General features: G+C 37.4%; 1 protein-coding gene across 5 annotated transcripts in view; it reads left to right on the top strand.

Moving 5' to 3' along the window:
- CDYL (chromodomain Y like) overlaps positions 1-21,884 on the top strand; it is a 104,039-nt gene that overhangs the window by 34,798 nt on the left and 47,357 nt on the right. For all 5 annotated transcript variants that reach the window (XR_009275044.1, XM_058810248.1, XM_058810257.1 and 2 more), the window contains one exon: positions 11,853-12,519. Coding sequence is in view for 4 of the 5 variants with exons in the window: in XM_058810248.1 (XP_058666231.1) it covers positions 11,853-12,519 (667 nt within the window). In the remaining variant the exon portion in view is untranslated. The remainder of the gene's footprint in view (positions 1-11,852; positions 12,520-21,884) is intronic.

Here is a 21,884-nt window from a genome sequence, read left to right as displayed (position 1 = left end):
CCACTGTCCACGCCACTGACAAAGATATTGACCAGCACTGGCCCCAGGACTGACCCCTCAGGGACACCACTTGTCACTGATCTCCTCATGGACATGGGGCCACTGACTGCAACTCTTGCATGTGGCCATCCTGCCAGTGCTTTATCCACTGAATGGTCCGGCCATTATCCATATCTTGGTGACTGATTAGTAATTATACAAATAGCCAGGAAAAATCTGAATTTTTGGGTTACTCAAGTAGCAAGGTGTGGAAGATGAAGTCTCATGAGCTAGATGATAAAGTACAGTCGTCTGGACACTGTACTTTCCTGTTTTCAGGAAATCCATTTACACACACACTAGTGCTTTGGATTGCATCTAAATTTGTGCATTTGTTTTAGAGACTAAATTCTGTTCTCTGTACCACTCCTGTAACAGTAACTATATGAATTAATTTAGTTTAATTTTTAGTAACTATAGAGATAAGATGAAATCCTGGGCTGAGTATACTAAGGTGCTAAAGTATTAAAAATGCTATCCAAAATGGTCACAGAAGACCTCTTTTATACAAGCATGTTTTTTTAAATTATTCTTTAAAATATATTCAAGTTAATCACTAGCTGTTTTGAATTTACAGATGGTACTGGGCATTGACAACAAATGACTAGATTAATTAGCAGCACCTGATAAAAGGGAGAGTATCTGTTTTAATGAAGATTCTGAATTCCAAATGTTTTTAAAATGTGACTATTTCTATAAACAAACACTTGACAAGGAATTTGCAGTACAAATCCTTTGGATACACTAATAATGCTAAGCATTAAGACATGTATAGAAAAAAAAGGATTCTCACCTGCCTTCCAGGAAAATTTTAAAGAAATTAAACTATGCTTTTATATTTCAATGTTACTGTAACTGGGTTGTGCAATAATAACTATGATGCCATATTCCTGTAATTTGGAAACTTGCTTCTAAGTGAATTATCTCTATTTTATGGAGGCAGGATTACCAAGGTTAGAAGTTAGGGAGCCAACTGGCTCAACCTTGGCTGAGCTACCGTGAATTTGAGGACTTCTTTGTGCAAAGAAACCAGCTGGCATTGCTTCTGTAGGAAAGAGGTTTTGTAGCTGTCTCTGAAGGGTAGCTCCCTGCTGGTGACACTGGCCTGTGGTGACTGTTTCTCAGTGCAGACAACTGTAAATAATGCTTATATTGCAGTGTGAAGATAATGTTCTATAAATTCTCTCGTTGTCTTTGTGGTATTACTTTGGATATCAGGGTTTTTTGGATGGAGAAAGAGCAATATGGCTAGGGTGTTAGATATAAAAAACAGCTCTTAATTTAAAAAGTGTTCATGATTACAGTGTATTTAAACTGACTTAAGGTATGAAAAGACACAGTGGAGGGGAAGATCGATGCCAGTGTATTACATGCCTAAGTCTTGATTCTCCATGCATACCTTAAGTTAGTGAATTTCTCTTTATAAAGAAGGAGGTGAGACAGTTGTTTATTCTCTACACTATAGAAATAATTTTAGATTTATCATTGAAATAACTAAGGCAAAAAGAAAAGTTTGGGTCTAAATTGAAATGCCTTCTGTATAATAAAATCTGTTTTTTTGTGAACAGTTGCTGTACTGTGAACAACTGCTTAGATTGAAGTGAACGTGATGATTTTAAATTTTTTTTTAATAAGTGTTATTTTGCAGAGTGTTTTGCAAATTACTTGAATCTGGAGAAATGTGTAAGGATTTAATACACCATTACCTTATAAAATTATGAGGAAAGTAATCCTCAAGGCATATTTTGGAGAGCAAATTGTGATGTGGGATTAGGAAAAGCACTGCAAATAGCAGTATCAGATTCACACAGGGACAGAGGGAAAGGGATAAAAAGCACCTGAAAGTGAAGGAGATAGCATGAGAGATTATTTTATTGTTTTCCAAAGAGTAAAAGAAGTCCAACACGTGGGTAAGGAGACACCAAAAGCCAATATAGTATCCATAGCTGGAGGAAAATACAGAACAATATGTTCTTCCTCTGCAAAAAGCAGGTGATAGTTTGTTTACCATATTTTTGTAGTTATATGAGAAAGTTGGCAGATTATTTTATATGACATCTGTGCAGGAGGAAGGACTGGAATGCAGACAGAGAATGACATTTGGCCTTGTAGAAGGTAACTCTTGGTTCCTTTACTCTTGAGGAGGGACTTGAGCAAGTTGTAGTGCTGTATCATTTCTGCCTAAGTGGAGACTTCAATTGTGGTCCTTTTTTGGGAAGAAGCTCTGCCTATTTACAGACTTTAAAGAGCAGTGGCAAAATCTGCAGTACAAATAGTTCAGGTTGGTTTAGTGTTTGTGTTGTGACCTTAAAGGGCACAATTTTTACGTGTTATATCAAGAGTTCAGTGGCTACTTCATGCTACAGCCACTGTTGAGATGTTGCTTTCTGTAGAAAAATAATGTTCAAGAAGTGGTTTGATTAAAGAATAACCTTTTAAAATATTTTATTACCCAGTTCTAGGAAACTACATGTGATTTTCCTTATCCTGCTTGATTCCACATTACAGGAAATAGAAGATGCTTACAGAGAAGGTTTTTATATGTATATTGCTTCAGAAATTCATGTTAACCATGTAATAGAGAAGTTGCTGCTACCCAGCTTTTCTAAAAAAAAAATCTGAATTATTGAAAGATAAATTTCTTTACCTCAACAAAAGGTGCTGTTGATGAAGCTGACATTTTCCAAGCCTAAAATGCTTTGTTTCTTCTGCTTTGTTCTCCTTGCCAAAGCATGAGGGATTTTGAAATTGGAGGTATTTTATTGACCTACGTCAGAGTAATCAGATTAATACCTGGTGTCTGTTACTTTAGTATGCATATATGAACTGATGGTGGATAGGATCAGTAAGTAACAGAGCTTAAGACAGTGCATATTTTCAAAAGACAACAGAAATCAATCTTAATCATCAATCCCTTTAATTCAGAAGTTTTAATATCAGTGTAATGTTAGGTTGAGTAATTAGTGATTTGATGTTAAAATGTATGTAAGCATTAGATGCATTTCAGGAAAATGGTAATTATTGGGAATATGTCTTCATGCAAATTACACTAGCAGGAGGTTATGTGTGTTAAAACCAGTGATGCAGTGTAGGGTAGTTTTTTTCTGATTGACATGTTTGAAGAATAAAGCTTAGGAAGTTGCAAATACTGGTGAAACAAGAAAGTAATTTGAATACATACCTTACTGCAGAACTTGTACTACTCATGTGCAGTGTGCAGGCCTACTAAAAAGCTAATTTTATGTGAAGAGCATGAACATATTTGTATATACTCTGGGTCTTTGTTGTTGTTGTTGTTAGGAGGGTACACACTGGATGAGCACTGTAAAACCTGGTTTTATTAATAAACTTTAAAACCTTGGAATTTGGAAGAATCTTTGCCAAGCACAGTTACCAGCAATCCCACAGCTTTATTTGTACCCCACAGCCTAGTTACAAAAGTGAATGGGAGGGTGTAGTCATGGAAGCTGCAGTGGTATTAAATAAGAAATGAGTTTAGGTTCAGTCTAAAGATGGAGAGACTTGAGACCCAAACAGAGAAATACCTTTCCCGTCTGGAAAAAAAGTTCATCTGCTAATAAATCTCTTAAAGGAATAGAATGTCACAACTAAGAGGCAGCTGTGCAAGCACTCACTGAGGTTGATTAATTAGGGGAAAGTTCTGTATCACCAGCTTTTCTAGATCAAGTATTGAGAGAAGTCCTATTGCAAGTAGAGTGACCAGGGACAAACATTCCTCTAAGACATGTTGGCATTGAGGTAAGGAATACAGAAGGAGCCAGCAAATAATGTTGTTCTTAACTGTGATTTATAATTTTTTAGCATCTTTGTATTTGACTACAAAAATTCAGTCATGGTCTTGTATCCAGGAGCTTTATTTCTTATGGAAATAAGCTTTTGATGCAAGAGTGAGAGGAGCCAGGTAGGAGGCTCTAAGTGTGTATTGTGCCTTCTTGGATGAAGTGATTCCAGAGAAAGCTCTTGCTACTATACTTAGAACTAGCATCCCCAGACCTCTAAGAGGAAAAAGGAGGAGACTGCTACTGAATAAGCTTCTAAGAGCTGAGGTCTGTGTCCCGTCTTACTGAGGCTGGTCAGCTCTACAATAGCAGACTTGACATCGGTGCTTCTGTAGGCAGTAGGCTGCTGAAAAGCCTTGTTTGGTGTTGGTAGATGAAACTGTTGTAGAATTAAATGAAATTTGATAAATTGACTACAGCATACCAAGTTCACTCTTCAACTGTCCTATGATTTTCTTTTTTCTGCTCCTCTTTCTTGTTACAATTCCCATTTCTGGGGTTTGCTTCGCTGTGGCAAGGTGTTCTCTAACACTTGGAGTGCAGTTTTGCTGTGACCTAGTCTCTCCTTAAGACACTCCTTTTAGATGAAATATTTTGAATCTTTATCAGTCATTTGTACTTGAGCACTGTTGAAGGTCCAGTTTCTCCTGCTTTGAAAGCAAGTCTGTAGTCCTGATGCTTAATATTGACAAAGTCTTTATTGTTCTTGTTGAAGGACAAAGTGACAATTATCCTTTAAGTAAATAATTGTCAAGCTGTGGAAGCTGTGAGGTAGCCTTAGATTATTTCTACATTTTCACAAATTATCAATCACACACAAAATATGGGCATTCTTTGGTTGAGAGTTTTTCATGTTGCCAGAGTTGCCAATAATAAGTATGCATTTCAGTTTTCTCTATTTTTTTTTTTTATTTAGCAAATAAATAGCTTTCAGTTTTCTCTATTTTTTTTTTTTATTTAGCATTGGTAGCACCAAGTTTTGGACCTTCACTTTTTGTACTGCAGTGGAGAGATATAAGCTAGAGAATTTGGCAAGTGCAGACAGAATATTTACCTCTTGGAAAAAAACATCCAGGATTTGCATCCTATCATGTAGTTTTTACAAATGAATTGAAGATGGGAAGAATTTCCTTTGGTGTTCTATATGTGGACGATGCTGAAATCTTCTAGAGATGATAAAATTGTTAGTAACTTAATAAACATAGTAATACTTATGTAACAGCTTTGACTGCCAAAAATGTGTATCCTAAATTCAATGCTAGTGGTTTTTCATAGTTTCTTCTGATTATGACCTTTTCCATTCAAGATGATAAGCCTATTTGATGCTACTTGTTCTTATTTCTAAAGGAGGCAAACAGTGTATGTTTGGTAAGAATCCATTGTTGCAGCTAATTGTTTATATTATGTTTGTATATATATTACCAGTTTTGCATGGATTTTCATTCTGCTTTTATGCAAAGTAGAAAATAAATGTCTGTCTTACCTTGGTGTAAATAGAAGGTTAGAAATGTTGTGGACAGTGAGTTGATGAAATGAGATTAAGATTTTCTAAGCATTCTTGCAATAGCTAGGTAACTATAATTAGGGTAAAGCAGTTGATGAATTCTGCAGTAGGCTGTAACTTGCATCACAACTGTTGTAACTATTTCTCTGGAAATTATATCGGGAAGGATCTGTGATGCTGACAGTTTAGCATCAATCATCAGTGGTGACTTGTGAGGAAGTAAGTCTCAGGCAGACTGTTTATCCAGGGAGTTAATTCTCTAAAGCAAAGTGACTTTGTCACAGGTTCTCCCTCCACACCCGTTTCCCTGATGTCCTGTACAGAAAAGGCTTCTTACAGAGATCTGCTTTCTGATTGCGATCTGCACTTTTGAATACATCATAAAGGAGTTGCACATACAGTGATTAGTTTGTTTAATATAGGTACAAGTATAAAACTTCCTGAAATGCTTTTTCAGGAGGTGGATGTGCAGCCAGGCATGGCATGCACCATAGCTGTGATTCCCTGGAATCACTGGCATTGATGAGAATGCAGTAATTAAACTGTTTTGTCTATTGTGTTTGCTAAGACCATGAGAGGATGTAAAACCTAAAGCTGATGATAAATAATGAACTTCACTGAGACAATTGAAATTTTATATGCAATTTGATAAGAAATTTATATAGATGATGAATTAAAATGTGAATTATAACCCACAGGCCACTTTATTAATTGAATGTTACAGATAGCCTCAAAGTTAGCTCTTGCATGACTTGTGTCCAGGAATCCTAAAGAAATGGACAGCCTTTGATTGAAATAGAGCTTGGGAAAAAGAGAAATCTTAATATTTGTTTTAGCACAGCTCTTAAATTTTTGAAAGGAGTTTGAGCTGTGCAGTTCTCTTTATTGCACTGCTAGCGTGAAGGACCACAAGAAGTGCATTAGTCCCTTATGGGACTCCTGCTCATAGACGTGAATGTGTTCCAGTCCCTCTGCACACACTGCTGCCTCCACAGGAGGTTGGGAGTGGCTGTGGCTTGGGAAGTGATGATCCTGTATGAACTCATCCTGCTGGTGCCTGAAGGCAGTCGAGTTGGTGGACTGTATTGTCAGGCCTCAGCCAGATCAGGTATCACCCCTCATTGCAGAGCTGTCACAAAAGCAACACAAAAACTGCATCATCTGCTGAAGCTAATTTGACAGAAAGGCAGTAATCTGCCCACATCTGATCCACATTTATATCCACAGCTCTGGCTTGCAGAACAATATATGTGTAATACAGCCTCACCATGGCCAGCCCTGTGCTACACAGACACTCAGGTCAGTCACGCTGTAAGGATGCAGCAGCTCAGTTTACAGCAATTCATCGGCTGCTAATCCAATCAGTCTGTTCTGCTAATCAAATCAGTCAGCTCCAAGCATGTGGCAGCAGCCTTATGTGTGCTCTCCCAGGCTCCTGTCAAGGGAGCAACGTGGAGCTGCAGTGAAGGTGAACTCTTGGATTTATATGATGTCCTAGTGTAATTTCTTGATGATGCTATTTGATATTAAGCCATATAATATTGGTTTTTTACATTCTTTTCTATACAGATTTTGATATTCTGTGTGTATGTGTTAAGCTGTTTTTCAGATTTCCCTGCTGGTGCTAACTGCAGTGAGCAATACTGTGACTTGGTCTTAAGTTGTCCTATGGGAAATTATGTATTTTCTATTAAAATGTGTAAAATACGATTTTAGTGCTCATTTTACAGACCTTCAGATGTGTTTTGATATCCTCATCAAATATCTTTTTGCGTATCTGTTTCCCCAAAACTACTTTAAGCAAAACATGGCACTTAATGGTTTTTATGTGGTATGCTGCTATTTATTAGTTGATTTTTTAATGTAGAATGCATTTATTTTATTTGCAATAAGAAGTATTTGAATACTTTTCATCATTTACTTCTGCAAGATTTTAATAAATGGAAGATGCAACCACTTGTAAACATTGCTGATTGCATATGGGGGATCATTTAGGTCCCATTTGTGTATGAAATAGTGTCCAGTTTAAGAAAGGGTGACTGTTCATTTGCAGTGCATACATATGTCATGTAAGACTAGCATTTATTCCAGCTTTCAGTCTCTGACTTGGGGAATATCTCCAGAATTAATTTGGCTCAAGTGGAGAAAATCAGTAGAGTGAAGCAGTTGGTGCTTTGGCCCCCACCTCTACATATTCTGCTGTGCAGCACTTTTATTTTGGACTAGATTTAGTGGTGCCCCTCAGGATCAAATATCCATGCCACTACATGTATTGAAACTGTTCAGAGGTGTTACTTGCTTGGATCTGTGTGCCCCCTTAGGGGCTGAAGTGTGACAGATGCATTGGTACATTTCCATTTCCAGTTTATATTTCTCCATAAAGAATCCACATCCTGTATACCAAAACTGGTCTGTGAATAAAACCATTCCACAGTAAGCAGGAATAGTGCAGAGGAGGGAAGGATTTGCTTCCAAATTGCACTACTGCTCTGAACAAAAACAGAAATGTAGGCATAGCCTTCAGCTAACAGAACAAGGCCTTCTCCTGTATTTTACAGACAACAGGTAGAGTATGAAGTCCAATAGATTCTATTTTGTAAACTTTAAATTAATTTAGCCTGACACAAGCATGAGGCCAGAAAGCAACATGATGGGAATGTACAGTGGATTTATTATAAACAAGGCAATACTCATTGAATATTTACCTGCCTACATGTGTTCATTTTGGTCTTTCTGTTTTTTGTTGCCTTCTCACCCACCAACAGATTTAGTTGGTGTTTACCTTTAGTTTAATTTCTTCAAATGTTCAAAGTATGATCTTTTTCATATATACACACATGTACAGTGACTGAGTGCATGCCTTATATTGAATTTACAAATGTGCCTAAATGATATTGCTTTAGATTGAGAATATTCTTTTGAATTTCATGCTTACTTTTAGTGACTTGAACTAAGAAGCTTTCATCAGGCTTTAAGAATGCATGTCCTGTTCCTGACGATGAGGTTACTGGACCAGTCCAGCCTATAGGTGTTTGTTGTCCTCTGTTGAAAGTTGCAGTCCTTTTAGATGTGTCAGAAAACACTGCCTATGTGGCTGCTCTCCAAACCAGTTATTTCAGGATGCCTACATTAACTCAGGTATTCTTAATATCTAAACCAGGTCACTTTGGCAGAACTACATTAGGGAATAATTATGGAAGAAGCTGTGCTGACAGATGGGGAGGAGCTGTTGTCTCCGAGCACAGGACAGGGAGGAGTTGCAGTGTTGTCATTTTCACCTGGTGATGTTGTAGCCAGGCGACACTTCAGCCTGCAACCATGCAAACTTTTGTTTGTTTGTTCATTTGTTGGGAGGTTTTTTGAGTGTAAATTGTGTATAATTTGGTAATAAAAGCAATTAAAATCCTCAGGGAGGGAGAGCAAGCATGAACCAATTTTACCACATTTGTGGAGGGAGGAGAAATTTACCATTTTACAGATGGGAAATCTCAGGTATAGTTGTGGTTAGTGGGATTATAATTTGGCATTTCAGTGTTTGATTATACCTCTGAGCAGCTCATTGTTTTTCTGTCAGTTCTTCTGCTGCCTGAGTTTTTGAGTGTCATTGATCAGTGCCCCCCAGGTGGGGAAAGTGATAACTTAGCATGCTAAAATAAACTGGGAGATGTTATTTTTTTTACCACCCAGGTAGTTTGCCTGATAACTTTCCCTCACACCTGTTTTATCTTTTTTTATGTTGTTTTGTCTTCTGTTGTGATTCTTATACAACACTTGAAAACTAACCATTAATGGCAAATCCTGCAGAACCTTTTAATCTCTAAAACTAAGTACTAGCCCATGGTATGGGACAGGGCATGGGACACTGTAAAAATGGTAGTTGTCACAAAGTACTAGTCAGCATTTCTAGTGTGATTATGGCTAAGGATGTATCTTGCTCCCAGCTCTGGGTGAGAAACACTTATGACGCTGTTATCATCAGCAAAAGTATTGAGGCAGAATATTCCTGAGCAGTTTTTCAAGTGCTTCTGGGGGAGTCAGACTAACCAAACTGAGTCAATGCAAAAAAAGAAGTCCCTCACTAAAGCTCTGAATCTGCATGATAAATTGTGTATCACAGGTTAATTCTTGTAAATTTTGTGCTGTATATAAAACAAAAGATGTGTTCAAGAAAAAATGAAGGGTTACAAAAAAATCCTTTTAATCAAAAAGAGCAATGTCAAAGTAGGTTTTGTTGCAGACTTGGACAATACAGCTAAATATAACTGTTTTCTTTATGCATTCCTGCTTGCTCCATAAATCATCAGGTTAAGAATGGATTTTTGTGTCTCCTGTTCTAGACTTCATCTATTATCTCTGCAAGGTATCTGGTTTTTTGGATGACAGGGATGGCTTCCTACTTGAAAAGGGCATGTCCTTAATGGGTGGCCTTTCAGTACTGAAAGACAGTGGTAGGACTTTGTGCTCAGTAATTGATGCTGTTCATTACAAAGATTTTGTATTAGAGAATAAAAATACCTTGGTGTAGTAGTAGAGGTATTTCTCTGAGAATCATGCTCTTAAAGTCTATTTTAGAAGGTCAAGAGAAGCAGAGAGGATAAGCAAGACTACCAGTAACTGCTTTTTTGACAAGAGAGGAAGTTTGATTCATGATTTTGTTCTTAGTTTTTAATTTAACATTTCTGACTTAATATTTGAAGGTCTTTTTACTTGGTCTCTACTAAGAAAAAATTGAAGGCATGTTTCTCTGTTGTGACTTTCTTCAATTCTTGGAGTCACATTTTCTTTTAAGCTGTCTTTAAATAGTTTTGTGGAAAAACAAGTTTCATTTTTCTAGCTGCGTAGTTTCAATCCCAGTAACTACTAGAAAGTTAAATAATCAGAATAAAAATAGTTTTTATGTATTTTAAGATTTTAAATAAAATTTGGACAATTTATATTTCATATCTCTCTATAGAATGCATTGAGCAGATTAACAAGGCAAAAGTGGAGCTTGTTTGTATTAATTTCTTGTTTTTTGTGGCGTTGATTTGGTTGAGTTTAAGACCTATGCACACAGAGCTGAACAACAGGCTGATGACACAGTACAACACCTGCAGGGTATCACATGCAGTTGTAGGGTATGTCCTTATGTTGCTGCTGAGATTATAATAATAGTAATCATTTAACCTTAGTGTTGAAAACCTGGGAGTACATTATGATAGCATGTCACATGTAAAATTGAGATGCACTCTTAAGAAGATCTGTTGTCAGCAGTCATGTGATTTGGTAATGAATCATATACCATATATGTACACTGTCTATATGTGCACCATACGTCCTTGTATTTTCCTGCCATCCTTCTAAACTGTTCTGTAGACATTCCATTTGGGTTAATTCCGCTCCTGTAAATGTCAGTCTTTCTTTAGAGGTTCCTCTAGGTAGGTGTGATCTCAGCTTCTATGCATGGTTTTTATCATGAAGGGCTGGGACTTACATTAATAAATAACGGTCCCAAACACCTGCCTTTTTTATTACCAAAAAGAAGAGAGAGATGAGTAAGAAAGCTATATCAGTACCATAACTGAAATGAAGTGGGATGGAGGATTTACCAGAAGAATCAGTGTGGGTAGAAAAAATGAAATAAAAAGGGGAAACCCTAAGACTAGCTTTGCACTTACATCTTTTTCAGTAAAAGAATTCCCTTTCCACAGGATTAGCATGATTGGCATAAGTTTTAGTCTGAGGCATGAACCTCTGCCCCTGCAGCTGCTGCTGTCTGCCCTGCCCACTTCACCCCAGTGCCTGAATTCCTCCAGCCCGTGGGCTCCACATGCAGTTGTAGAATGTGCATGCTTAATACTTGTGACATAAATATCATCTCTGTTTGCAGATAAGTGAGGCATGGTAATTTGTTCAAGTATGTGTATCAAAGGCTCTGGCAAAAACAAATTCTATTTTCACAAGAAGTCTCAAAAAAAAAATCATCCGAATTTGCCCCAGTTCCTAAGCTGTTCCATATTGTCCCTGATAGCTAAAGGTTAGTTCATTGTAAGTGAGAGATTCTCACGTATGCCTTATGTTAAGCAAGCAAATTATTCAAACAATATCAAATTGATAAGTTTGGTAAGGTAAACACCCTGTATTTATACAGCATATTTAAACATGACTTCTGTATTGAGAGAGGGAAATCATGTCCACCTTGAGGTTGGTGCAAGAGCTTCTCTGAGGCCAGTGCTGATTGTCAATTTTAAGATGTTATATTCAGATTCCTGTGCATGCAAAATACTTAGTGAAGAACAATTTTGATATTCTAGAACATGTTTTTGAGATAAAAGTAACAATCTAAAGTTTAAAGTGAGGGATTTCCAGTCAGCAGTGAAAGACTGTAATACTATGGAACTAAAGTACAGATTACAAAACAACAAGAAAATTTTATAATCTGTCTGCACTTAACAAATTATTTACATGCAGGTCACTCTCTTGAGTTGTATATCTCGCCATGCCTAATGCTTATTTTTGATTTCTAACAGGTAGAGAGAATTGTTGACAAGAGGAAAAACAAGAAAGGAAAAACAGAGTATTTGGTGCGATGGAAAGGATACGACAGCGAAGATGATACTTGGGAGCCAGAACAGCACCTTGTCAATTGTGAGGAATATATACATGAATTTAACAGACGCCACAATGAAAAGCAGAAAGAAAGCACATTAACCAGGACAAACAGGACCTCTCCAAATAATGCCAGAAAACAAATTTCTAGGTCTACCAATAGTTCTTTTTCAAAGACATCTTCTAAATCTTTAGTTATGACTAAAGAACACGAGTCAAAAAATAGTCAACTTTTTTCTGCCACACAGAAGTTCCGGAAAAACAATTCACCGTCGCTTTCTGGACGTAAAAATATGGACCTTGCAAAATCAGGTATTAAAATCCTAGTGCCCAAAAGTCCAATTAAGAGCCGGACAACAGTTGATGGCTTCCAGAATGAAAGCCCAGATAAAATGGACCATATAGAGCAAGATCAAGATGACTCTGTAGCACCAGAAGTAGCAGCTGAAAAACCAGTGGGAGCTTTGTTAGGACCTGGTGCAGAGCGTGCTAGGATGGGGAGCCGACCAAGGATACATCCATTAGTGCCACAATTGCCAGTGCCAGTAACAGCCACAATTGCATCAGCATTAACAATAAATGGAAAAGGTAGGTGTACAAGTCATCATTTTGGTGGTGATTTTTCATTTGCCTGGAGTTTTTTGCAGTTGAGATGCAGACAAATTGTCCACTCTGTTCCAGCCATGCTAAATCAAGTCTGGAGAACTTCAGTTTATTTTACGTAACTATAACTACAAATCCATTTCGAATTTACAGCTTTTGGTTTCCTTGCAGAAGTTTATTGGTATTTGTGTTTTCAGAATCACCATCTGATATATCTGTGTTTGCCTTGACATTGTGTGGTACACATATTTAGTGTACCATTTCCAGATATTACATCATTGCTTTAAGTTTATTTTAATAGGTCAAATTTGGTATGAATATTAGAAACCTTAATTATGGGAAGAGATGAATGGTGTGAGCAAGGATTCTTCACAACAGTTTATATATCTATTTTGTTATAAATATTGCCTGGAGAAAAAACCCTTGAGAGTGATGTTGCTTAAAAAACAAAGTTAATAAGCTTTGTTTCTGTGAAAATTTGAGCCAGTTGTGGAAATACATATGCCTTCTGCCTGGATTGAAATTTGTTTTCATTATATTTTATCAATATTTTGTTGTTTATACCTCATTTGATATTGAACACTTATTTAGGAGTGATGTCTGGCTTGCTAATATCTAAGTAGGTCACAGTTAATTCAATTTGTACTGTAAAATTTGTGACACCAAAGTAACCTAAACTGCTCTTCTAGGAGGGAGCTGTTTGTCCCCCAACCAGCTGAGACTGTTAAGATTTCTTGGTCCTTATTGTTGTGCTCCAAACCTTTGTTTTTCCCTGACAGATTCGGCTGTGTGGTCACAGGTGTTCTCATAAGCAGGCTTTGGAGGCTCAATTTCCAAGTCTAAATTTTCAAGTAATGATGACTGCACCCTCAAATAAAATGCAGCAGGTCAAATGTGCAGGTGTGCTATTTATGATGGCTTGCTGGAAAAATTGTCTGGAATTTTTCAAAGACTGGACGTGCCAAAAAACACACTTAGAGACACTGGATAGGGAAAAAACGTGCTAGAGACTTTGGGAGAGTTTGTGTTGGGTACCCCACTGTTGCTTGCATTGAGATTTTCCAAAGAACAGCTGCAGCCAGAGAGGTTGAGAAGCAGTGGACAAGGGAGGAATGTGTTCCTGGAGCTGCGGTGTCAGGTCATGGACCAACCCATTTTGCTGCAGATGTACTAGGTAACCATGGCAATGCACACACAGATGCCTGGAATATCTCTTGGTTTGCATGGGCTAAAGAAGGAATGCAAATCTCAAAGGATGTAAACAAAGCTGAAGGGGAAGATGCAAGAGATGCCAGGATGAGAGTTCTCTGAGTAGGTGAGGTAAAGGAGTGTGTTTTTGCATGGCATGGTTTTATGATAGCTAATAGGCATTTTGGAGTATGGCGGGCTTCCTAGTGACTTGATTGGTAAGTTCTGCCTTAGGCATCTCATTTTTTTGCCTCATGGCACCCAGGAAAAATGCCTGAGGCATGAAGGATCTTTTTGGGTAGATCAGATTAAATCTTTCCCACCAGCCTGTCACTTTGGTAATAGTGGTATGGCAAGGGCCCAGTTACAGGGCATCAGATGGAAGCAGAAAGGCCTGCAGGGGAAAGGGAGTGACACAGAAGGTGTTGGGTGAGATTTGTTCCTGTTTCACTTGTTTTCACTGTGTGAAAATTTCCTCAACTGCCACCACCTCCTTCAACTCTTCCAGGCATTTGTCTGGGCAGCTAACAAGGAAAGCTGTTGACTGGCTCTAGGGATGATGACAATACAAGAGTTTTCTCACACTTACGTGTTCACAAGATCCTAAAGGTGTAGATCAAAAAAGGAGAGCCAAGGAGATAGTCACAATACGTGGTTGATGAAACATACACAATATGTTCCACCTTCTGTCTGCTGCTGGAGGCATATCAGTGCATTAACTGAGGCTTTCCACTCCAATCCCCAAGCTGAGCTGTGTATATCTGCTGGGAAATGGATGCTAAATGTCCATATTTATTGGGGTTTTATTTTGTTCACCTGCAACACTTTTGGAGGTAACCTTCCAAAAGTGCAGTATTTCTGGAATTATAAAACTTGGAAAAAAAGTTGCAAAAGAAAAATACTTTGCACTTATCTGACATCAGTCTCTCTTCCTAACTTTTCAGGACTTCTTTGATGTATTTTCCTCATGGAAGCCCAGGCTCCAACTCAGCCATTATGTGTGGCCTGAGTGGATTTATTTAGGGAGAAGCAAAGAGAGAGAACCCGGTCTTCTAGAGCTCTCCTGGCCTTGGAGCTTCCCGAGCTGACACATTTGCTATCTTTTCACTCCTTGAAGATGCATTCTTCTTGCTGTTTTTATTTTTAACTTCACACTGCAACTCATTAAAAGTGTAGCAAATAGGTGCTTCCCTCCCCTGCATGGAGCTGCTGCAGTTCAGGATCCTGTTTTGCTCCTTACTCAGGACATTCCTTCAGTCTGAAATGGACACCTCATCACATTTTCAGCACAACCTCAGGAATCATATATCATGAGGGGTATTCATTGCACAGAAATACATCTTCATGTGCACCAGATCTGACATGTTAATAATACAGATGATAGATCTGGCATTTGGAGCACTCTTTCCAAACATCCCACCTCCTCCTCATACACCTTCTGTTAATTTTAAGAATTCCTACTACCACTTGGAGGATGCTGTCAGGAAGACAAAAGCATGTTTTGAAAAATAGCTTCTCACTTGAGCTGGTTTAGGAATTTTTTATCAAGATGTTTTTCTTGGTAAACTTAATTAGTCAAAACAGAAATCACTAGTCATAAAGCATAATTTTGAAAGATTCTAGAAAAATACAGATTGCACTTAAAAAATTTTAGACTACTTTAAAAATTAAAACTGAATTACATTTTTTAAAGTAATACTGGAAAAATAATTAAAAGTTAAATATGAAAACAGTGTTCCTGATTTTCAGTATGGTGGTATGACTGTTTAGTAGTGTGACTCAGGTTGATCTTTAAGTCCTCGCTCAGGATGGTGAAACTACTCAGTTTTTCTTGTTTGGTTGGTTGGTTGATTGGTTTGTTGTTGTTGTTGTTGTTTGTTTGGGTCTGTTGTTTGTTTTCCCCAACCTTGTTTTTACCTTTTTTTTTGTTTAATTTATAAGAGAAGTGTAAACAAAAATCCCAGAAATGTGTATGCATATGAAAATGCCGTGACAGTAATTACTAGGAAATATTAGTGTAATTGTAGCACCTAATCCTGCTTTTCCTGAGACAAACTTCTGTGGTGCAATTCATGTTCCAAAATCTTTCAGTCTCACAAAAGGCAATCAGCAAATATCTGTTTAAATATACAAGGCTTCTGGGGAATAAAATATCTATCATGTTTACTCTGGGAGCTGGCAGTCTCAGCACACTGAAATCAAGCTGCTATCAAAAGAATAGCATTGTGTTGAATGTTCATATTCTAAAGGCTTGGCCTTGAAAACTGAGTCCATGGAGTAATGTATATTCAAGGCTAAGAGTTAGGGTGATGTATGGAAGAAGTGAGGACAGATCACTGAATTGAACATTGCTGTGGTTCTGGTATTTTGAAATATGTGGTGATCATCAGCTGTTACTACAAGTTAATAAAAGCGATCCTGGAATGGATGAACAAAGTAGAAAGACAACAACAAAGAAATGAAAAGTTGTTTGTGGCACCCACAAGTGCCTCAAGTGCCACCAAAAGAAGGTTAGTGGCACCTACACGTAAGGCATATTACTCAAAACTAGTCAAGACAAATGGTTTTGTGTCTAACAGGTTCTGGTACCTTAAAAGTTTCCTTCATCAAAGTGGTATTAAAAAGTAGCTTTGAAATCTTACTACAAATGGTTTCAGCATAGTATGGTCATAATAACCAGGGAAGTTGTATTTAATAGAGTGCACAAGAAGAGAAGCTGCAAAAGGAATCTGATCTGTCAGTCACACAGGGCTAGAGAGTTGTCTTGAAATTTTAGAAAGGATCATAAGTCAGGGCAATACCATTTCTTGGCAAATTCTAGTAATTTTTATTCTGGGTAACCCTGTATTTGCTACAGTTTTTATTCAGCTAGCAAGGTCCAACATATGGATGTAATTGAGAATAAATGCTACAAGAAGGGAAATTTCAGGCAGAAAAGCATGCAAAGCTCAAAGTCTAAAATAAGGAGGAAAAGCACATCTAGCTGCATATGTTGTCAAAATTAGAATAAGGCAGGTTGGTGCCAGCACCCAGGAAGAGAAGAAATACAAGAACTGCAGTAAATTACATCACTTGTTAGTCACACAGGCACCACCAGTGTGCACGGTGGCATTAGCATGTCCCTCCTTGCACATATCAGTTCAGATAAGCAACTTGCAGGAGCAGCAGGCTGACAATACAGATGCTTGCAGTGTAGCACCCTACAAGGAACAAGAGTGTCTGCTGATTTTTTAGTTGGATAATGGTGCTGTTTTCATCTCAAAACAATGGTATTGTCAGAAAATGAAAAGTGGCATCAGAAAAAAATTAGAAGAAAAGACTGAACTTAAGTTTTGTTTGTTACCTGTTCTCTGCTTTCCCCAAAGCAGCTTATGGGATTAAAATCCATAGATTTGGAAAAATAAAAATCTACTCAAACACCAAAGGAAAATAGTGTCTGTTTGGTTAAGTGTCTGATAGGTTTAGTCTCAAAAGGAATCAAGCAAGCGTGGAAGGGATTATGGAGGCCACTGGAACTGAGGAGAAACATCTCTTCTCAATGCAATACCAAGCCCAGCTGAAAAGAGTTCAGTCCCTCCCTGTTCATTAGGGTGAGGGAAGCTCACACACTTCCCTCCCAAATTCTCCCAGTTACTTTTTCACCTCTGCCTAGGTGTGCCTGAGTGTTGAACTCTTCATGAGGAATGGTCTGCTGTCACTAGCATAACTGGCCAGGCTTGAGAGTCCCATGGGAAGAGCACAGCAGCTGACAGTGCTGTGAACCACAGAGTTGTCTAGATGGACCACAAGCCATGCATATAAACCCTCTGAGAAAGCAGAATTAAGAGAAAAGTTGAAGTTCATTGCTGTGAATTTAGAGTACAACAAAAGGGAATGTGGGAATGATGTGTTACAAGTTTTTTTTATTTCCTTTTAGCATCCTGGAAGGACAGAAGCAGATTTGAGCACTTCTTTTCTTAGCTGGGAGATTTTGTTGTTTAAGTAGTAAGTGGTGATTCAAAAGAAAGCCCTAAGAGAAGAACTTCCTTTTTCAGTGTGTTTTGTACATTGCACTTGGATGGTGGCTTGATCTCTGCTGAGTGATCTGGAAAGCAACCAAATATTTTATTAGTGCAAACAAAAGCCTATTAAATGGGTTAAAGTCCTTTGCAAAGCTCTCTTAACTTCTAAAATTACTGGTTAAACTTCTTTTTCAAATGCACAAGTGTGTAATTTTTTATCTTTGATTGTGTATCTTTTTAGCAAATCACTAAAAGAGTAAAGCAGTTTTCATTTAATCAAGCTTAAAGACACCTTTGGGTTTGTTTTTTTTCTCCAGAAGTTGACTTTTGATTGTATTTCTTAAGAATTCACATTATTATGTCCCTTATGCACTAAATTGAAACATTTTAACCTAACATCAATTTTTCCTTCTGTCTTACAAAGTCATGTTCTTCAGCTGTTTTACTCTTAAGTAAAAGTAATCTAACTTGTTACCAGTTTCTTGTTTATCTATATTTTCTGGCTTAGTATAAATGCAAACGTTTTAAGCAATATTGTAGAGTGCTTGGTCTGTGTCATGTGGAAAATTGATCTGTTACTGTTCTGTTTTTTTGTCTTCCCTCTGCCCTATTGCTTCTGCAGTTTATAGTACACATTATTGTTACTTTACATGGAGCTCCAGGGCTGAGAACTTGCTGTGAAAATCTCTTATCTTTAGAACTGTATTGGTTTACGGCAACAGATTATCATAATAATAGTAATCAGGATCTAAGTGCAGTTTGCTTTCATTTTTGAGAAACATAAGCCATAAGTGACTTGTTTCTTTCTTTTTCTGCCTTCTGCTATTCTTCGGTTCCCAAAATGGAGATGTCTTAGTTGGGTGTTACTTTGGTGTAGACTTAATGCAGCTGAGCAAGTGTAAAATGCGGTTACTTTGAAAAGAGTGATCCCTTTCCTTTCCCCTCCCAGGTATGGGAGATGTATTTATATATATGATTAATCATATATATATGGCCAAACAACTGGTCCTTTAAGGGCAGGCTTATTTTTATCAGCCTTCTGGAAGTGACAATGAGATAGAGGATGTGTCCTGGAGGAGGGAGACAGACACATAATTTTTTCTTTTCTTAATTCCGTTCCTGAAAAACCCTTAAGGAAACCCTGAATTGAACGGTTTTTGTTGTTTTTTGTTTGGTTGTTGTTGTTGTTGTGTTGGGGTTTTTTGGGGGGTTTTTCTTGTTTGGTTGGTTGGTTGATTGGTTTGTTGTTGTTGTTTGGGTTTTTTAAGAAAAAGGTAAGAAATTTCCCTATAAATTCTCGGTTTGGGCATAAAAACCTCAGCCTAAAAAAAACTCCTGTGCTAGAAAAACTCCTGTGTTGTTGTCACTGGAATTTGTATTAGAGCTGTAGCCCCTGGTAAACATAAAGCTCATAGGTGTGCAGTTCCTCTGATGTTACATCAGTTTACATGAGCTGAGGATCTGGAGTCAGCATCTCTCTTGACTGACAGGTCAGGGGGGTCAGTAATGATCTGCCATTGCATTCTCCTACAGCACATGTGCTAACATGAGACAAAAGTAAATTCTGAGGACAGGTTTGTCACACCTGCTGTGCCAAAACTTTCCAGGAAAGATGAAGCAGAGCCTCTGTTTACAAGACACCCTTTCAACCTACTTTGCATACATTAGCACAGAGAAAGTGTGTTGAAGATCAGACTGAAGGATGGAACAAAAATGTTGAGCTAGATACTTTTTTTTTATCCAACATTGTCAAAATCGTAGAATTTCAGAGCAGCTTTAGAAATGTGAAGTGCAATCAGAAACACTCATGTGGTGCCTTTTGCAGTTGTGCCTGGTAAAGTAACCAGCCACTTTTTTTGTCTCTTGCTGTTTCAGTTTTTGAAAAAGTTTCATCTCCTATCTCTGTTAAAGCTGCGAAGTGGATGGAACACACATTTGCCAAGGCAACTGTCATTATAAATCTGTGTTATCTTGAAAAGATTAATCTTAATAGTTTCATGCAAAAATCCATTAAAAAACTCAACCAAAACAACTGCAATTTGGTTAGTGGAAGGTTTGCCTAGATCACATTGTCTACGTAAAATAAAGTCAACAAAACATCCTCACAGGGAGGCTGTTACAGGTGGGATAAAATATCATGCAGTTGTGACAAAACTCCAAAATACTGTGTTTACACCAATGCTTGTGAAAGAGACAATATACTTAGATTTAGGAAGATGCAAAACTAAGATTCAAAACCAAGGGTTTTTAAGGCTAGCTGTTGGGATAACAGCTGGATACAGTCTTGAATGTTATAGGTGTTCATAAAAATACCTTTTGTTTTTATGTATACATGCATATATTATGTTGCCCTGGAATAGCTCTACTTTCTACCCAGCCAGAGAAATTTCAGTACTCAAAGTGGCATAACCATGATGTGGAGCTGCTGCTGTGAGTCACTGATAATAATACAAAGAACTACTGTTATTTAAAAGAAAATAAATACAGGATCTGTATGTTTGTAACACTGTAGCATTTTTTTTTCAAACAAAAATATCTACATTACTTGCTCTACATACCACTTATATTGTAAACTTATTTAAGAACACACATTGAAATGCATTTCGGCCACAAATTATCAGTTAATTCTTCTTTAGTAATTGTTTTCTTCTTTAGTAATGGTTGTCTTAATTTTGCAATCTTTGAACACATAAAAAAGCTTTTGTCTTTAGTAAGTAAGTGTAATTTAAAATGCTTCAAGTTTATTATATTTTACACACCTTTAAGAAACAAAGGCAAGTCATAAACATTGGCACTTTGAGCTATAATATTCTAAATTTAAATGCATCTGAAAACTGGGAAGTCTTAAAATTTAATGTGGAAGAAGTGGAGGAAAGCTTTGTACTATTGTATTAAGAGTTCTTTAAACATCTTAACTGAAGTGTGGATAAAGAAATACAGACTGTCATCTATTTTCTTTGAAAATATTCCTTGAAAGAGGCAATGAAAGATAGTAAGAAGTAGGGCTTCAAACGACTGCTCTGAAACTGACTGGAAGGAAGGAAAGCAGGGTAGGCTTAGTCGTTCATTGTGTCACAAGTTTGGCATTGGAATCTGTGCTTATTTGTATTTAGTGATCTCTTTTTAAAGAAAGTGTTGCAGTGAGCAGCAAAGGTACAAAACTTGCAAAGAAACACTTTATTACTTCAGGTACAAGAGAACAGAAATTTCAGAGGGACATCCCTGAAGCAGGAGCTAAATGAAGTATGGACAGCAGAAAGATAACTTGAGCTGATCACGTAAACACAATTTAGCTCCTAAACAGAATTTTTAGTTTGGGATGTAGATAGGAATGCCTGAGTGCTGTGAAGGGCAACTCCAAGAAGACCTGGCCTAGTATTGGACTAAAGAAGCTCTCAAGGTTTCTCTGTTTGTCTCGCACATTTGTTGGTACTATTCAGTCACATCTGGTGTGTAATGAACCTGGAGATAACACGCTGGCTGGCACAATATCTTCCATGCCTTAGCCCTGCTGTCCTTTGGATTTCATCTTGAATTCCTTTGTTGTTTGAAAGATGGGCTGGAATGAGAGGGAACAGAATGAGTGGCTGGCAAGGTCCCTGTGAGAGGTGTCCCAATGTACTTGCAGTGCATACACAGCTGGGGAATCTAGGCCAAGCCATTGATGAAAGCTGCTACAACGGGAACAAAGAGGATATTAAATAATTTGTTTAAAAATCCCATCTCTAAAGGGAATACAGTAAATATTTTGGGGAAGAAACAAATTATAGACATGATGAAATAATGATTAATGTAGTTGGAAATTTCTATTCTGGAATTGAATGAGTAAGACAAGGGGACATCTAGAAAAATCAAAGGGTGTCAAATTCAAAAGGGAAAGATTAGTTACAGCTTTAGTTGATGCTTCCATTTAGTCCTGAGAACTCTTTGCTAAAACTTGTTTGAGTCAAAGACAGGGAGATAATGGCCATTTAAAAAAAATAGGCATTTATGGGGATAATGGGAATATACCATATTTATAGGCTTGATATCATTTTACGAACAATGTAAGTTCTCTTTCCTCAGAAGTAGGGAAGTGTTTTGTGACACATCTGAAAATTTAAATTTGGTTATTTTTATATGTTTTTCTACATTGTTAACCAGTATTATTTATGGAATTAT

This window comes from Ammospiza caudacuta, chromosome 1, assembly GCF_027887145.1.
Source record: "Ammospiza caudacuta isolate bAmmCau1 chromosome 1, bAmmCau1.pri, whole genome shotgun sequence".
NCBI lineage: Eukaryota > Metazoa > Chordata > Aves > Passeriformes > Passerellidae > Ammospiza > Ammospiza caudacuta.
This window is presented reverse-complemented; position numbering and strand designations above follow the sequence as displayed.